The sequence below is a fragment of the Heliangelus exortis genome, chromosome 10 (genome assembly GCF_036169615.1).
Source record: "Heliangelus exortis chromosome 10, bHelExo1.hap1, whole genome shotgun sequence".
NCBI classification, from domain to species: Eukaryota; Metazoa; Chordata; class Aves; order Apodiformes; family Trochilidae; genus Heliangelus; species Heliangelus exortis.
In genome coordinates, this window is record NC_092431.1 from 15,444,194 (window position 1) to 15,462,654 (window position 18,461).

General features: G+C 40.0%; 1 protein-coding gene across 2 annotated transcripts in view; it reads right to left on the bottom strand.

The window, feature by feature from the left end:
- ARHGAP10 (Rho GTPase activating protein 10) overlaps nucleotides 1–18,461 on the bottom strand; it is a 140,759-nt gene that overhangs the window by 93,935 nt on the left and 28,363 nt on the right. For both annotated transcript variants that reach the window (XM_071753700.1, XM_071753701.1), the window contains exons 2-3: nucleotides 4,858–4,953; nucleotides 4,707–4,768 (exon numbers count right to left, since the gene is read on the bottom strand). In XM_071753700.1, the coding sequence (XP_071609801.1) occupies nucleotides 4,707–4,768; nucleotides 4,858–4,953 (158 nt within the window). The remainder of the gene's footprint in view (nucleotides 1–4,706; nucleotides 4,769–4,857; nucleotides 4,954–18,461) is intronic.

An 18,461-nucleotide genomic window follows, 5' to 3' on the forward strand; every position in this document is an offset into this window, starting at 1 on the left:
CGGAAAGGCAGACACACCTAGCAGTGACAGAACAACCAAGTAGCTAACACTGCTGTTAAATAAAGAAAATTACTTTCTAATAATGACATTTACTACCTACAGCTCGGCTTATTTGCTGTGGAGGAAGCCATCTGGTAACAAGTCAGGTAGATAGAGGTATCTGTCTTGGATACAATCTAATTTTTACATTTCTCATATTCCTGGAGGCACCTGCAACAGAACAAATCACCTTCCTCTTAGGTGTTCCAGAAAACCACCTCCAGGGTTTGGTAAGAGGACAACAACTTTCTGAAATTTTCCAGGGAGAATTTCCTAGACCAATGGTTTACTGCACCACAAGCCAGATGTAGGCAGAGATTTGTGTTTTGCATTTTTTAGCTCTTTTAAAAGCAACAGCCTTAGATTTCAGGGAATGCAACACAAAGACTCCCAAGTCTCCCCTTCAACCCAGAGATTAGAAACTGTTCAGTGAATTCAGAGATTATATCCTGTCCAGTGAAAGTTTACAATTGATCTAAAAAGCAGCCAGATAAGACACTTCCTATTGACCTATCTGCTATTCTGTGCTGTGCTGTGCTCTGGAAAACTGTTTGAGTTGGTGGTCCACTTGCCAGGAAACTACTGGGTCCCCAGATTAAATCGGTATTATGAGCAAACAATGCAAAAAATACATTTAAAAATTACATAACTAAGACAGTAGTTTCTATAAAAAATTACTTTATTAAAAGTTATTTTTAGTTCTGGCTTGTAAGTAAGTTTATTCCTGTGAAATATATTCCACTATAAAGAGAAAAATACTACAAGGCCATATAAATGTTATACACAGGAAGAGAAACAAAAAAGAGACAGTTTCACAGTCACAAATCAGCTTTTCCCCACCTGAAGTGGAATAAAGTTGTGTGTAACTCCTCCAAAGACAGAACTTCCCTTAGCAAACACAATATGCAAAAGCTGAAGAGTGTGACCCATCAGAACATTGAGCTGGTTCTCATATGAGCAGAGAATCACTTCCCATTCACACTTTGTAATCAATGATCATATAAAGCTCCTGACAAAGTAGAAAGGCTGCTCAGGAAAGGAAATAGCATAATGTCCTTCTTTTATTATTCTTTTTTCTTCATTTTTGTTCATTGCTGAGCAAAAAGATGCCACTGAAAGGCAATAAATCCAAGAGTGAACAATGGCTTCAGTGTTCAGTCAAGAAGGAACTGCTCAATTATTGTCAGCACTGTGCTCCACAAGAAACAGTGGTGTTATTAACAACCAGCAAAATCCAAACTGGTGACAGCTTTACAATGCAAATTCCAAACATTTCCCATCAATGAAATAACAGAAAAAGAATTCTTTAGTGAATTATGTTGATGAATGTGAGACCACAAAATTATCTGGAAGGAGCAGCTAGTGGTAACAGAACTTTTCAGCCATATTCAGTTGGGAGGAGTACACCCAGAATGGGCTTTGTACTTTTTTTCTATTTGACAAAAACCAGTCACCTTTATTCTACAGATTAATGAGCATAAGTTCACATGTAACTCCCAAAAATATTTCAGGAGATACTATAAAACATTCAAAAATAAACAACTATACAAAGCAAACATTCAGTGTCAGGGATCACCAACACATGAGAGATGTGCCCAAAGTAGCCTTAATCCCTCGTTCATGTCCCATATTCTGATAATTACACAATTGCCATCTGGCCTCCTGCCACACAGATGAAAAATGGAAAGTTGGGCACTGAGATACAGCAGCAATTGTTCTGCTTGTCTGGAAAATACTTTATTAAATTGGCCAATTTGCATGAAGAAAGAAAAGGACCTAGGTCCTGTAATCATAGTAGTCAGATGCAGTTCCTGAGAAATTCCATTTTATCTGTGCCTCTAACTCTGCATCTGAGGTGTTCAGCATGCTGTTGGCAGCCTAGATTTTCAGAGGTGGTCACCAACTCTGTTTTTCCACTGTTTTGGCAGATATATTCAGCAGCCTGCCCTGTCAGTGGACTTGACAGGATTTGAACTTACAGAGTACTATATAATGCCATGAACTCTTCTTGAAAAGATCTTGAATGCACCTTAAATCCAAAACTACTGGATTTTCTTTCTTTTTTTTTTTTTTTAAGCCTAAATCAGTGAGTAAACTGATTGTTCCTTTATACAGATTTCTTCGGATACTGTAAAGTTAAATTCAGATTTATGAATCCTAAAACACCCATGTGCAGAGCTCAGAAAAATTAATACCATCTTCACAGCAGAGTAGGAACAGTGTAAACTAAATATAAAGGGTCACTGAACAAAATGTTATAAAAAGCTATTCATGAACACTGTGTGTTAAGTGTGCACTTAACCTGTGAAATAAATACTCACGCACTTAAATACTCCATGATAATAAGTAAATATAAGTACATACTTGCACAGCTTATTTACATTCTACCTTTAACCTTTTGAGAGTATGTCTTTGAACCTTAACAACTTCTTTTAACTTGGGAAACCACAGCTGGGAAGATATTGTATCAAAGTAAAATGGTGAGTTGCTATTACCTTGGGAAACTGCACAATAAGGTAAAGATAATTGTATCAGAAATCCTACAAAGAGAAATGTAGCAGCCTATAAAGGAAATACACAAATACTTATTCACAAAGTTAGAAAGGAAAGGATAAGGAAAAAACACCTTTTATTTGACAAGAGGCAACTCATTGAAAAAGAAAAAAGGAGGAGAGGAGAGGAGAGGAGAGGAGAGGAGAGGAGAGGAGAGGAGAGGAGAGGAGAGGAGAGGAGAGGAGAGGAGAGGAGAGGAGAGGAGAGGAGAGGAGAGGAGAGGAGAGGAGAGGAGAGGAGAGGAGAGGAGAGGAGAGGAGAGGAGAGGAGAGGAGAGGAGAGGAGAGGAGAGGAGAGGAGAGGAGAGGAGAGGAGAGGAGAGGAGAGGAGAGGAGAGGAGAGGAGAGGAGAGGAGAGGAGAGGAGAGGAGAGGAGAGGAGAGGAGAGGAGAGGAGAGGAGAGGAGAGGAGAGGAGAGGAGAGGAGAGGAGAGGAGAGGAGAGGAGAGGAGAGGAGAGGAGAGGAGAGGAGAGGAGAGGAGAGGAGAGGAGAGGAGAGGAGAGGAGAGGAGAGGAGAGGAGAGGAGAGGAGAGTTTAGAATGCATTTTAAGGGCATATTTGTTTCATTTACCATATAGTTGTGGAAAAAATTACCCTTTTCTCACACGCTGAATAAAGAGCATTCTTAACAAAGATGACTGAATGCTTTTGAAAAAAATCTTGCTACATACTTTACATCTTAATGGAAAGCTGTGGATCCCTGATGTGATTCCAAACATCTGTGATTGCAGCACCCCCACACACTCCCCACAGGAGTTACCCAGAGGCCATGCCACTGTTAAGACATCAACTGAGAAGTCAAAAAAGCCACAGAATCACTGCACAATCATTTTCTCAGAGACTAAGGGCCAGTGTAATACTAATTCACTCTAGAAACATCACATAACATTTGCTGGACTTCAGTTTGCAATTAAAAGGCCATGCATCTGGTAACTCTGAGAATGTGTTGTTTCTGCTTGGAATTAAATATTTGCCCCACAAACACTTTATACTCCCCAGTTTTTCATCAAACTGTCCCTGTTCTAACTGATATGGCATTACATACTTTTCTCATCAAGAATCTGACACCAGTTATCTTTTAGTGTGTTAATGCCTTCTGTATAAGCATGGGCAGTATCCCCGACCCCCCAAAAAACAAAGTAATACTGTTTTGTCACAACGAGTCTTGAATCTGAAAAAAAGAACTGTTTTACTGAACAGACAGACAGGACTGGATTCTGCACAGCCTGTTCTGTCAGTAATCTGTTGCTGCTGAAGAGCTACTGAAACTGACCCCAAAACATGCCACACAATTCTCAAGTCCTGAAGCTGACATCTCTCAAAAACCTGGTATCATAAAAGCATGGAAAATAACAAGGCAGGCTATTAAGTATTTTTCATTGTAAAACTTCCTGAAGACTTTCACTAATGAGATGTATGCAACTTCATTAAAATAAAATACTTAATAAAATAAAATATATACTTAAATATTTAATACTTAAAAAAATAAAATATATAAAATATATATTCTTCAGGAATGTACAAGGAACCACACAGACCCTTATTCTGACCAAAATGTGGTTCCAGATCAGAATGACATAACAGGACATGATATGGCACTTACAAAGAATCATGACTATTACCAGTATCAGGAGTGCCACAGAAAGAAATGTTTTTTAGAAAGTAAAAAAACTGTTTAGAAGTTCTTTTCTCACTTATGTGCATTCTCCTACACTGCAGGCACCACTTCTGGCAGAGAGGAGTGCAGAACACAGATCAGCTTCCTCTCAGCAATTCCAAGTGGTCACTGACTTCAGGAAGATAAAATCCTATGGCTACTACTGAGGAACATAATTGCTATTTAGGCAGATCTAAAAAGCAGACCTAGGTGCAGGATCTGACCACATTTAGAAGAAAACAGGGACACATCATCTGCTCTATAAATCTCTGCTCTGAAATGAAAACTGAGCATGCAACTGCAGAGGAGAACCATGGTATAATCCAGGAAGAGATCCCTCATCATCTGGAAAACTTAGGAAATCAAGAAAGCAAAATATTGCAGGAAGCAACTTGAAATGACTTGCATCTTACTCTTTGTTATATATAAAGCTTTTTAAAATTTTTATTGCAACTCACCAAAATCTCTCTTTGTTCTTCCAGATTTTTTAAAAAGTTTGAAAACTCATGAAGTGATGCATCTGTAATACAAAACCATAAAAAAAAAGTTTAATCATGTCAAAGGATGGCATGGCAAAATATAGCCACTTATAGTCAACTTCTTACCTACCTATGTATCTTTCATCATCTGTCTCTGCATCACCAATGAATTCAAATTTAAAGTCTCTCAGAGAATGGGCAAATTTTCTCTGGGCTGCTGAAAGGTCTGCAGTGAGGGGGGGAAAAAAAAGAAAAGAATAGATTGAAGGTTAAAGAAGAAGAAGAGCCTCCTACCCCTAGAATAAACTTCTATAAGTAACTCTTAACTCAGGTCTGCTTAAGAACATGATAAGATATCCAGCATTGTCTTTCTCCCTTATGAGCTCATCTAGAAATGTTTTACACAGATTTCTTTATACAAGGCTATATAGTAAAAACTAGGAAAGAAGCAATGTGACTGTGTATGTCATATGGATACATTGCACCTATGCTTATGTTTCCCACAATTTAGGGCAAGGCCATACAAACTCATAACTACACAATATTAATGCACAACACTCTGACTAAGCTGTGCCAGTTGGTTTACTTTGCTAACCTAAATCCACCAGTGTATTTGTCAGTGCAAATCTTAGGATTTTCCATGTATTTTAAATAGACAGCTTTGATAGTAAAACATTTATACCCAAACCAATTTAAAAGAACTGTTGCACTGAAACTAGAAATTCCATGGAGTTAATCTGTGTCGAGTTTCTTAACTGCACAGCATCAAAATTAATTTTGTAGCATAACTGTTTTGCAATAGTCCTAAAACATTTCTTCAACCCAATTTTTACCTATTCGTATTTGACAGTCTGGGGTCAGAGAACTGCACTCCTACATCCCTCAGGAAGTAATATCATGATTATAAACCTTTATTAAGATTTATAAAGCTGTAAATAAGTAGTGTACACACACTCTTCTCTTGTGCTGACATGCAGAGAATGGGAATGTCAAGACTTCTGGAAAATGGAATTGCTCAGTGTAAAAAAAGGACGTTAGGCTCCTACCCAGTAAAGGTTCTGCTTACATTTTTAGTGTCAGTAAAGGTTAAAGACAATTTGAAAAAGTTAATCTATAATCTTTTTCTTAGCACGTGTAGTTCTGAAGGGATAAGAACAACTCTTAACAGAGTTAAGCATTTTGTTCTTTAATATTAACTGAAGCTAAAAGACTATGAACTTGAGGGGGTTTTGCTGTTCTTGTTTTGCTTTTTGCTTTTTCAAACATCTTTATGTTTGCCTGGTCCTCCATCCCACACACTGTTTGTCTCATCATGTGGCACTCAAGTAAAACTCCACATACAGTGGGTGCTGCACTGAAAGTTCAGTTCAACCACAGAAAAGGGTAAGTCTCACTCTACAAACAGCAAAACACAACCTTAAATAAATAATAATTTTAAAAGCTTTCCTGCTTATTGCCATTCCACATTCCTTTCTTTTTATTCATTTCTCATGAGTCCTTTCCTCAGCTCTTGTGTAAGAGTGAATTTCCCTGTGATGCTGAACTGCCAGGTACTCAGCTTCCTTTTGGAACTGCTTCCACTGCCTGCACATCTGCCCTGCAACTCCACGGAGCAGAAACCCTGCTACTCCCCAGCCTTGAAGGGAGAAGGACAAGAAGGCTGAAGGAAAAACAAAGTTCCCATGCAAAAAGGAAACACTGGTATTTGAACTCAACTACCCTGTGTGGTAAAAGGCTGTTCAGAAGGCAAACAGCAAAAGAAACAAGTTCTGCCAGCTGTGAAAGGCTTAAATATGGAAAACAACAACTTTCTTACACACCTGATATGTTATGCTCATTTGTGAGCCCAATAGCAACACAAGGCTGCAAAGAGTTTATTTATGGGAGAATGGGTCCAACAATTCACACTCTCCCAAAGTTATTTAATTTTCTTGAATCCAATAATCCCCTACCAAAGCCCTGTCATATGAGAGCTGGCCCCATGCTAGAGGAAGGAATTGTTTTAGTCTTTTCCCTCACTTAGGAGTGAGGTATTCAAATAGTGTTGAGCAGCATACAACTGAGTGCACGCATCTCCCCCCTTCCTCCTTTAAAGACTGAAAGGGTACTAAAATATTGCAGGAGAGCTATGGGCCCTGATGAGCCTTTCTAGAGCTGTGCAAAACTGCCTGATGGGTGGCTTCATATCCCACATCTCACACAATCACAGAACTGTCATCTTTGGAAAAGACCTCTAAGATCACCTTGTCCAACAGTCCCCCCCTAGTAAAAAAAATAAAATATAAGTATCAATATTTGTACCACCCTAACCACTAGAGCATGTCTTGAAGTGCCTCATCTACATGTTTTTTTAACACTTCTAGGGATGATGATTCCACCACCCTCCTGGGCAGGCTGTTCCAATGCCTATCTACTCTCTCAATAAATAAATTCTTCCTAATATCTAGTCTAAACCTCCCCTGGTGCAACTTCAGGTCATTTCCTTTTAGTCCTGTCATTATTTACTTGAGAGAAGAGGCCAGAATCCACCCCCCTAAAACCTCCTTTCACCTCTTTGGTGACAGTGCCAGAAGACAGAACCTGTGCCAGGAGCCCTGACTGTTTCACTTCAAAGTCTGACATCTTCAGACAAGTTCAGAAAGGGCAGAATCACAACACCGAGCTTCTCACAGGAAACAGAAAGCCACATCCGTGCATTTCTCCATCCTGAATCTGCTCAGAGATTGGAAGTTGTTGACTTGCTCTAAGTAAGTGATTGGAAGCAGTAACCCCTTAAATATATCAAAGCTGGGTTTGCAGGGTTCCTGCATTAAAGCCATGAAGTTACATTAAATTTTTGCAGTGTTTTTCCACAAATCACCTTGAAGATGTTTTAAGAACTCCTCCAGAAAGCTTTGGAAATCATCAAGTGGGGAGAATTGGAGGTTTGGAACAGAGAAAAATGATCTGATGGGTCAAGAAAAGCTGCAGATACCTGGCTATTGAAGCAACACCTCAAAGAAAGGACAACAAAATAGAAGAGGTTTTCTGATGGATTTTTAAAACCTGGCACTTTACACAAAGTTGAGAAGTCACTGAAGCAAAATAAAAACCAATCACAAGGTAGGAAGAAAGAACACTCCAGTCACTTGGTTTAACAGACTGCTACAGGGATCAGTTTCCAATCTTGCCAAAACAGATTTTTAATCCTGCTTAGTCAGCAGAAGTTAACTACAAGATTATTTCTCTAACATTTACATATAATCCATAAGTCCTGTTTTATTTTGGCTACATTTACATTAAGACCTTATTCTGTTGTCATTCCCTAGGCCAAGATAGCACTGCTGGAACATAAAACTAGCACCTTGCAGGGCAGAACCACTGGTACTGAGCTAAATATAGGAATGGATGAGCCTCTGCTCTGCCTCTTGCTAAACAAAAAGAAACAAAGCCAAATATCAAGTAGAGATGGTGGAAAACTTTCTCAAAAGATCAGAGCAAGAATACTAAACCCATTCTTCTACAGCACAGGATAAAAAAAAATCACAAGAATTGTGGGGAGGCTCAAAAAGATAACATAGCCCTGGGTTGGACTTCTTGCCATCTGACAAACCACATCCAGAGATACCTGAGACAACTCCACAGCCAAACCTTCCACTGTGGGGCAAACAGGATGAAACTGCTCCAGCCTTTAGCCAGATAAATTACAAGCACACAGTACATGCATAGATGTTCACAAATTGAAGCCATTGATAAAACCCTATAAAAACTAAGTAGATGTTGACATCCTCATCAGCTCTTACCATTATGTTACTATTTAAATGCTAAGCATTGTTACTTAGGTTAGAAATTTCATAAATGTAACTTGGCTCTTTTCCTCCCTGTGTCAGAAGGCACATGTGTACAGTGTGTACCAAAGAGCCATGCTGATTATCTGAATAATCCTGTAGCCTACTGAAAAAAAACATCATGAGAATTTAGGGGGTAGTATTTTTGAAGAAAGAAATTTTGAAGAAAGTATTTTGTTGCCTTTAATACCTTACACTCTATACAGTAACACCAAATAGAAAGGCATAGGAAACAGTAATAAGGATGTAGCTTGTTGAAAGCTGCTGCTATCATTTATAGGGAGGAACAGGGCATTCAAGATCAAAAGGCATTTAAATATCAACCAAACACTAACACTCTTCTCCTGAATAAAACATAATCCTGGCGAACCCATAACACAGAATCATTTCAAAGATTCACTTTCTAAAAACAATAAAAGAAATCAAGCTAAACGTTTTGATCAAAAGACTAAAGAGAAATGCTGACATTTCTGAAGAGAGGGGTAGAGGAACACCAGGGCTTTCACTTCTCTCCCTTTGTTCATGTTCATATCAGCACAATGTATTTTTTCATGTTTGACTGTGACTATTTTAAAACACACCAGAAGAAACAGGAGCACCCACCAGCTTTCACACAAATACCTCTATACTTTTCCATCTGGATTTGGAGGAAAATGTTTTTATTCCTTATCTGAGTTGAGCTGAGCCAACACCACACCATTAGTTGCTAGGATGTGGCCACCTCTCACTTGTAGCCCTACTCAGACTTTAATTGCTCCCTTTACATTAAGATCAGTGCTAACTCCACTGTGTAAGCCATCTACTAAAGCTCCTGCATAGACCAAGACAGTGTTGCTTCCTATCCAGGCTATCTTGGATCTCTTTTGCATGGCAGGAGGATTATTGCAGCTGTTCCTTTGTTTAATTGTTAATAGTTTTCTACAGCAAAATAGAGATTTCTACATCAAGGTTCACTTTTACTGCATCATAATGATTCCTGAAGAACTGGAATTACCTTGACATTTCTGATGCCTAAGCAGAAATCTCATTGACACTGACAGGTATGCATCAGGAAGGAAAGAACTCTAAAGCCTTTACTAACTAGGGGTTTAAATTACACCATTATTACACTCAAAAGGCTAAAAGGTTGACAAATACTGGATTTAACTACCAGGCTTACATTAGAGTTATGTTACTACATTAAGAACTGATATCAGACTTCTTCATCTGTTTTCCTTGCAGTAAGCCAAGATCAGGCAAGCTACACAGTGGTGTCAAACAGGCAAGGAGAAGCTACAGAAGGAAGAGTACTTAAAATAATTTGCCCAAGAGCTGCAATGTGGACATGTATGGCTTTGTACAAATCATGTGCCATCTCTATGCTTATAAAAGTCCATGTTCCTCTCCTGTGTCCCCTTTGGCAAGGTGAACAATGAATCTGACATAATCCACAACACTGAGAACATGAACAGGATTTAGTTATTACTTCAGTAAAGTGGATAAACAGGATTTACTCATCAACTTAGCAGATGCAAGCCATGTACTCCAACTCCCTAAAAACAAAAAAACTTCCTACTCATTTTTATCTAAGAAGTATACTGAAAGAAATATCAAACCAGAAAAAATTATTACAAGAAATCTAAAACACAAAGTTTTTAATTCCCCTCCAAAACCAGAATGGAAATAAAGTTCAAAGACTAAAAGGTTTCTGGAGGTCAATTTTGACAATGTCATATAGCTCACTGCAACTCCCATGTTTCTCAAAGCTTCACAGATTCAGGTATGAGGATTAAAAATGAACTCATCACTAGTTTGTCAAGTAGCTCTTAGCTATCTGGCTTTTTCTCACCCCACACCTTTAAAACAAATAAAGAAAAACACAACACCTCTGTGTCACAGTTGGGTTTGACAAGCAGTGTAGCTTTCTGTGCCTGCTGGCCCTGAGACACCTTCCCAGCCCCAGCTTTTAAGTGTCCAGCAGCTGACAGCTCCACACCCTCCAAACTGATATGCTCAGGTCTGAGGAAAACCTAGAATCAATTGTGCCAAAGTTCTGATGTGTTTTATTATTACTAAAAACCCTCAGAAATTTGGTGTCACAGTGAAGTTACTTCAGATCAGGTGTCTGTACACATAAATGCAGGCTGAAACTTTCCAAACACAACAAAAAAAGAAGAGGTGACCAACAGCAATAGCTATGGAAGGGGTTTTGTTACCAAAGTAAAATAAAAAAACAAAACAAAACAAAACAAAACAAAACACCAAAAAAACCACAAAAAAACCAACCCCAAACAATTAAACAAAAAGCTTTGCGTTTCAGCAAGCAGAAAAAAAGAAAAAAAAAAAAAAAAGAAAAATTTCTAAATTAATTTCTATACAAATACAATAAAATAACAATTTTAGGAATTTTAATCTCTACTGGAATTATTCCTTTCATCCTGTCACAGGTAGGAACTGATGCTGTTCTTCTGCTACACTAAAAGTCTAGCAGGCAAGCTAAGAAAGCTTTCAGATTTTACCAGAATGGGCTCTTATTTTAACAACAAATAAGCCAAATGTTTTAGGCATTGTAACCCACAGCCCTTGTTCTCTCCTATGGAAAGCATCCAGCACAGCAGCATAACACACATATCCTCCCATACACCTTCTCTAGTCCTCCAACTTTTACCAGGGAAAACAGACTTATTAATTTCTCCTCTTTCTACCCTTACAAGAGTACAAACTCCACATTCCTCCACATTGAGAAACAACCAATTAAAAAGTTAATCACTATGTATGAAATATCACAAAGTAGCCTTGTACCCAGGATGGGCATTGCCAAATCATGCTGATACTGTCTCTTGGCTGCACCACAGCTTCTTGTGCTCTGGTTATTTGCCTTTCTATCTAGACCTTTGAAGTCAGCAAGCCAGTCCTCCTTCACCCTGCCTAGGGCATTTTCCTCTTCCCACCACAGAAATTAGGCTAAACAGCACACAGTCTCAGTGCAGATTAAGGTTCTCCTGAAGCATCTCCAACAGCTCTTATAAAAAAAGTGCACCCCTCTGCCCAGGAAGATGATGACTAAATTTTTCAGTTCTCCTCTTAAACACAAGTTACAATTCATGGAAGACAAGGTACAGCACCCTGATGACAAATTCACTGCTCAGGGGATGGAGGAACATTCCTGCAACCATCCTGACATAAGGGTTGTAACCTAAAGACTGAGTTGAAGGGCTAAGGCAGCTGTGCTGGAAGCTACTGGGAAGTGCCAGAAGGATAATTTGCACTCAAAGGAATTGTAGCCATCTTCCTGATTCTTACAATCTCCACGTCTCTGACAGCAAAACAGACCAAAAGAAGTATCAAATTACAAAGTAAGAACCAAGAAAAACATATTTGCAATGCAGAAAACTATGAAAGCATTCCACCAAATTCACACGGTTCCCAGAGATAAAAAGTAGAGGTTCAGGGTTTGCTGCAAAGGCTTCCCTGGATCGTACTGCACCAAGTGCTGGCAAGATGGACCCCAATATTATTTATATCACCTGTTCCCAAAAGAAAACTCTGCATCAATCTAGAAGCAACAATACCAGAATGGTTGTATCATCAAGCTTTTACTGATGAAACTTTCTACACCTTGAGTTCTTTAAATAGCACAAACCTGGGAACTGTCTGCCAAGAGTGCCTGAAGTAGAGAATGTGAGATGAAAGCATTACTTTTCTAGAGATCAGGATTTTACTATTATTAATGCAAAGGTGTATGAATTCAGAACATGAGATATCACTTCTATCTGATAATTTTCTAGCAGAAATGTCTTATAAAAGACAGCTCTGCTCACTACATGGAACATAGATTTCCAGACATTGTATTCTTCAACTCAAGACCTTTCAAAAACCACAGATCTGAAGGCCTTCCTGCATTTATTCATGGTTTCTTTACTCATACGTATTCCATAGGATGATTAAGCTCCTGTTTTCACAAGCCATTTATGTCCTATATGAATCCAGGGAAGGTTATGGAGCAGGTCATCCTGAATACCATCACCTGGTACATACAAGATAACCAAGTGATCAGGCCCAGGCAGCATGGGCTTATGAAAGGCAGGTCCTGTCTGACCAACCTGATCTCCTTCTACAACAAGAGGACCCACCCAGTGGGTGAGGGAGGAGCTGTGGACATTGTCTATCTGGACTTCAGTAAAGCTTTTGACACTGTCTCACAGCATTCTTCTTCAGAAACCTGTGGCCTTGGCTTGGATAAATATACCCTGCATTGGATTAAAAATTGTCTGGATGGTTGGGCTGGAAGAGAAGTAGTAAATGAACTAAATCTGGGTGGTGACCGGTCACGAGGGGTGTCCCTCAGGGTTCAGTGCTGGGGCCTCTTCCCTTTAATATCTTCATTAATGATTTGGATGAGGGGATGGAGTGTACCCACAGTAAATTTGAAGATGACACCAAATTAGGTGTCTGTGTCAATCTGCTGGAGGGTAGGGAAGCCTTACAGCAGGACTGAGACAGGTTGGACCAATGGGCCAAGGTTAATTGTATGAGGTTTAACAAGGCCAAATGCCAGGTCTGGCACCTGGGTCATAACAACCCCATGGTGAGCTACAGACCTGGGGAAGTCTGGTTAGAGAGCTGTGAGTTGGAAAGGGACCTGGGGAAAACATTCCAATGAGGAATTGGGCAAATGATCAACTTAATATGAGTCAGCAGTGTGTGCAGGTGGCCAAGAAGGCCAACGGCATCCTGGCTTGTGTGAGGAACTCAGTGGCCAGCAGGAACAGGGAGGTGATCATCCCTCTGTACTCAGCTCTGAGGAGGCTGCATCTTGAGTGCTGTGTCCAGTTCTATCACCATAAGAGGGACACACAAGTGCTGGAGGGTGTCCAGAGAAGGCAACAAAGCTCATGAAGGGCCTGGAGCAGAATTCCTGTGAGGAGCTGAGGAGGAGCTGAGGGTGTCTGGTCTGGAGAAGAGGAGGTGAGAGGAGACCTTATGGCTCTCTGCAGCTGCCTCAAGGAAGGTTGGAGCAAGGAGGGAAACAGCCTCTGCTCCTCCTTAGTGACTGTGATAGGAGCAGAGGGAATGGATGGAAGCTGCACCAGGGGAGGTTTAGGATGCATGTTAGGAAAAATTTTTTTCACTAAGAGGGATGTCAGGAATTGGAATGGCCCAGGACCGAGGTGGAGTCACCACCATCCCTGGAGGTATTTAAAAGGTGTTTAGACCTGGTCCTTAGGGACATGGGTTAGTAGCTAGATTATGGTGTTGGTCAAAGTTTGGACTGGATGATCCTGGAGGTCTCTTCCAACCTAGAACATTCTGTGATGTCTTGAGGACAATGTGCAAACACCCAAAGTGTTCAGTAACAAGTGAGGACCATTACTGCTTAAGGATGAAATTGTGCCAGATAACTGAAGACACTCAACTGGGAAACCCTGTAAAAGAAATAAAGCAAATCCTGGAAAAAATGTGTTTATTGTACAGATACTTACCCAATACCAGTGTTATGAATGTTTTAATTCTGAAGTATTTCTTTCTTTCCCAGACTTATTTCCCTCACAATACATACAGTGTTTACAGAAAACAGAATATATTCTGATGAAATATTAGTTTGATTGCAAAAGAAAAGACCAATTCAGTGTAGAAGCTCAATTTTGCCATTATATTCTCAAACTTACGAGTTTTGAGGTTGGGGGGACACCAGCACATAATCAAATCTATATTCTGAACATGGACAATGAAACATTAACCCCTCACAGCTTGTCCCAAAAGAAATACTCTCTAAATTCAGAGCACTTTTGAAAATGCAAATAACTAACAGGACGTGTCTACCTAATTTCTTCAGTCATCAAGGCACAAAGATTTTCCCCTTCCAAGAAACAGGACTGACTTCATTATTTGAGGTCTACTGTCTTAGAAAGCACACATGCTTGTGAATCATGATGTGGTTGAGAAAGCTGGAGGGGGAGCACAGCTCAGCCTGGGATGGCAAGGTCACAGTAAACCTGACAGCCTGAAGGTTTTTCACCTGCCACATCTGCTGCTGTTGAGCATAAGCATCATCTCAGAGAGTTCACTGTCAGTTAATAGTTTCAGCAAGGGCTTTTTTCCCTCCGGAGCAGCAAGCAAGGGACGGGGAATAAAAAAGAACAAAACCCAAACAAACAAAAACCAAAAACATACAAACAAAAAACCCCCTCAAAACAACATAAGAAAAAATAATTAAAAAAAAAAAAATCACCAAAAAACCCACACAGCATTCCCAGCAGTTTGTAGCTAAATGAATCTTAAACAGGACTTCATCCAATAAAGACCTTTATGCAGACAGAGCTGTCTGCCTGCTTAGTTCCAGCCATCTGCAGACAATGTAAGTGTGAGAGTTTTTCAGAAGTCAGAAAACAACTCTATAGTGAAAAGTGGGCAGCCAAAAGACAAAAAGTGCTGGTAGCCACCTCCCTAATGAGCACTTCTCATCTTGCAAAACACGTGCTCTTCAATTCATGGTTTGAAATATTTTAAGAAGCTGTATATCAAATCTGCAGAAATATCACCACTAAACATGAAAACCTTTGCACACACACACACACAAAAACCAAAAACAAAAAAACAACAAAACCAAGAAGTCACATCATTCATAATGTTTTCTCTCTCCAAGATGGCAGATATCTCAAAACATAGTCAACTTATACGGAATTACTGCTTGTCTGAACATTTGCATATGGAGACAAAAACCTGGGAGACCAGACTTGCAAGATACAACAAAACGTGTCCAAACACACAGTCAGCACACCTGCACATGTATAAGAAGAATGTTACATGAAATGGCTACCAAATCCTTTGTCATCAGTAAGGTCATAAAAGGCTCAGAAATAGAGTCACATTTATATCAATTCTTCTGCTCATGGGACCTGAAAACTAAGCAAAATTCTTCAGTAGGCTGACAAAGACCTTAGATAGTACAGCTTTATTTTCCCAATTGCAACAAGGTTCAAATGGGAGAGGATGGAAGAAAACACAATGGGGAATTGGACAAATGAGGAGCTGAGATGTAAAATTCAATAAGTAATGACCAAGTGATCAGCGCTTAGGCTATTTATTTACTTATATATTTATTAAAAGGTGAGCATGTGAGTGCATTTTGGAAAATACTTGTGCATTTCTACACTCAAAAAAAACCCCTTTAAGATCCAAATTTGAAACTCAGAGGGTAGGAATTTGGCAATATTTACATTAAACTTCTTTTATTGAGATACAGAATATCTGTCCCCTGTAGGCAAGTGGGGGTAAATCTTCAGCATCAAAGAGGAAGAGATCCCCAAAGGGATAGGAGTTCAAGAATAACTTTGCTGTAGCTTGACATAGAAATGAAATAAATCCAAGTTTTGACAGAGAAAACAGCTGGCAGCAACTGTGGTGCAGAGGACATCCTGTACTTACAGCATATAACAGAGCTTCCAGAAAAGCTCTGCACAGCATAGCAGTGGGTAGGTAAACTAGATGCACAAATTTAAAAAGGTTTTACCACACACTTTCCCAAAACTGTTGAATGGGGATTTTACACGTAAAGCAACACAACAGTTGTGTGTCAAAAGGAAATTTTTCTGATAGCTCTCATATGAACTGTATCTGGCTAAATCATACTTAAAATCAGGCTTCTAATTAGGTCAGTCCAAAACTATATACCACAGAATATTTCACCATCCATATACAGGACACAGGATTCCTTTAAATAAATAGAAAGAGCACAGAGCACTGAAATACACTAAACAAGAAAGTAAAGGATGAGCCTCACACTTTCTTTTCACTGCTCTCACTGCTGCTTTTTTAAAGCTGTTGCTGGAGGAAGCTGTGATGTTCCAGCATGGTTTCATTCCAGTGTCTCTCATCATTGCAGTTTATTTGCCTGGGCATAAGAATAATTGTTTCTTTCATCAACAGAGCTTGAAAGAAAACTCTTGCAATCCTACAAAGCTATACCAACTTAACTTACAAGCAAGAAACAAAGCCATTTGTTTAGTGTTCTAATGCAGCATTCATATTTCATTCTGTTGTCAAACAAAAGACTTACAGTATATAATACACTAGGAGTATTTTCTAGATTACTTACTACACCCTTTATGGTTTTACACAAGGATCAGCTTAAATTCATTGTCTCTGCTTTAGAGAAAAATCAAGCTGGCTTTATTTCTAAATGAGCATAATGTTTAATTTTAGAATGACAGTATTAGACTACATAACTTGTTTGATTTTTCCATAACTTAACTGTTTCAGCACTCTGTGTTTCTGATAGCATTCTAAAAAGAGGGAAAATAAGTCAACTAAGACCATGAAAGTGTACACAACCCCCCTTAGAAACTACTGTGCATGTCCTGCTCTGGAAGTGGGTGGTTCAGTAGTGTCTGAGTTTCACTGAGAAAAGCTGAGGAAAAAGAATAAGCCATTATTTCCAAAAATCAAGTTGTTTTATAACGTCCATTCTATCAGCCTAATGGTTCAAATGAGGGGCTGTTTGGACAGAGTAAATCTATCTTGTGTGTACAGTACTTACAGAAGAACCCTAAAGGATGTTCTCTGAAGCTACTACAAATAAAATATGACAAAGTACACAACAATCTGAAGGAAAGGCTTCAGCTTTCACCAGTGAACAATACTCTATCTGTTCAACACAGATCTACACACAGCATGTGTACAAAGATCTGTTGTACAGAAAAAAAAATCAAATTACTTAAACCTTCTATCATAGTTACCTTGCAATAGGATCATGCAAGTGCACAACCAACAAATGTATCAGGACAAATGCAAGTCAGAAAGCAAAGCAGTGATTCATAGAATGGTTTGGGTTGGAAGGGACCTTAGAGAGCATCAAGTTCCAACCCCCCCTGCATGGGCAGGGACACCTCCCACCAGCCCAGGTTGCTCCAAGCCCCATCCAACCTGGCCTGAGACACTGCCAGGGATGGGGCAGCCACAGCTTCCCTGGGCAACCTGTGCCAGTGTCTCATCATGCTCACAATAAGGAATTTCTTCACAATGTCTAACCTAAATCTATCCCTTTCCAGCATAAAGCCATTCCCCCTCATCCTAGCACTACAAGCTCTTGTAAAATCATTCCTCCCCAGCTTTTCTCTAGCCCCCTTCAGATACTGGAAGGGGTCTTCCCAGAGCCTTCTCTTCTCCAGACTGAACAACCCCAACTCTCTGAGCCTGTCTTCATAAGAGAGGTGCTTCAGCCTTCTGATTATCTTCCTGGCCCTTCTCTGGATTCACTCCAACACTTCCATGTCCTTCTTGTGTTGGGGGCCCCAGAACTGGACACAGTACTCCAGGTGGGGTCTCATGAGAACGGAGTACAGGGGGAGAATCACCTCCTTTGACCTGCTAATCACATTTGTTTTATATGCAGCCCAAGTCTGGTTGGCTTTCTGGGCTGCAAGAGCACATTCATGGCTCATGTTGAGTTTCTCATCAAGCAACACCCCCAAGTCATTTTCCTTGGGGCTGTTTTCAATCCATTCTCCAGCCAGACTGTAATTGTGCTTTCAGTTGCCCCCAGCCCAGGTGCAGGACCTTGCACTTGGCCTTACTGAACTTCAGGAGGTTTGCATGGGTCCAGCTGTCAAGTCCCTTCCATCCAGTGTGTCAGCCACACCAGACAGCTTGGTGTAGTCAACAGCATCCTGAGGAAACACTCGAACCCACCGCCCATGTCTCTGACAAAGATGTCAAGCAGCACTGGTACCAGTACCAGCACACCAGCCAAAACCACATGACACTTAAGGGATATCATCAATAGCCAGGAGACAGATTTCAGGTTTGACAGCTGTGGGAAACTCTCAAACCCAAAACATGGTGAGGCCAAGGAGAAGACTGGGTACCAACACTTCCCAGCAATGCAACCTCAGCAGTGCAGAGCAAGTCCCTTTTACAGGGGAGCTGT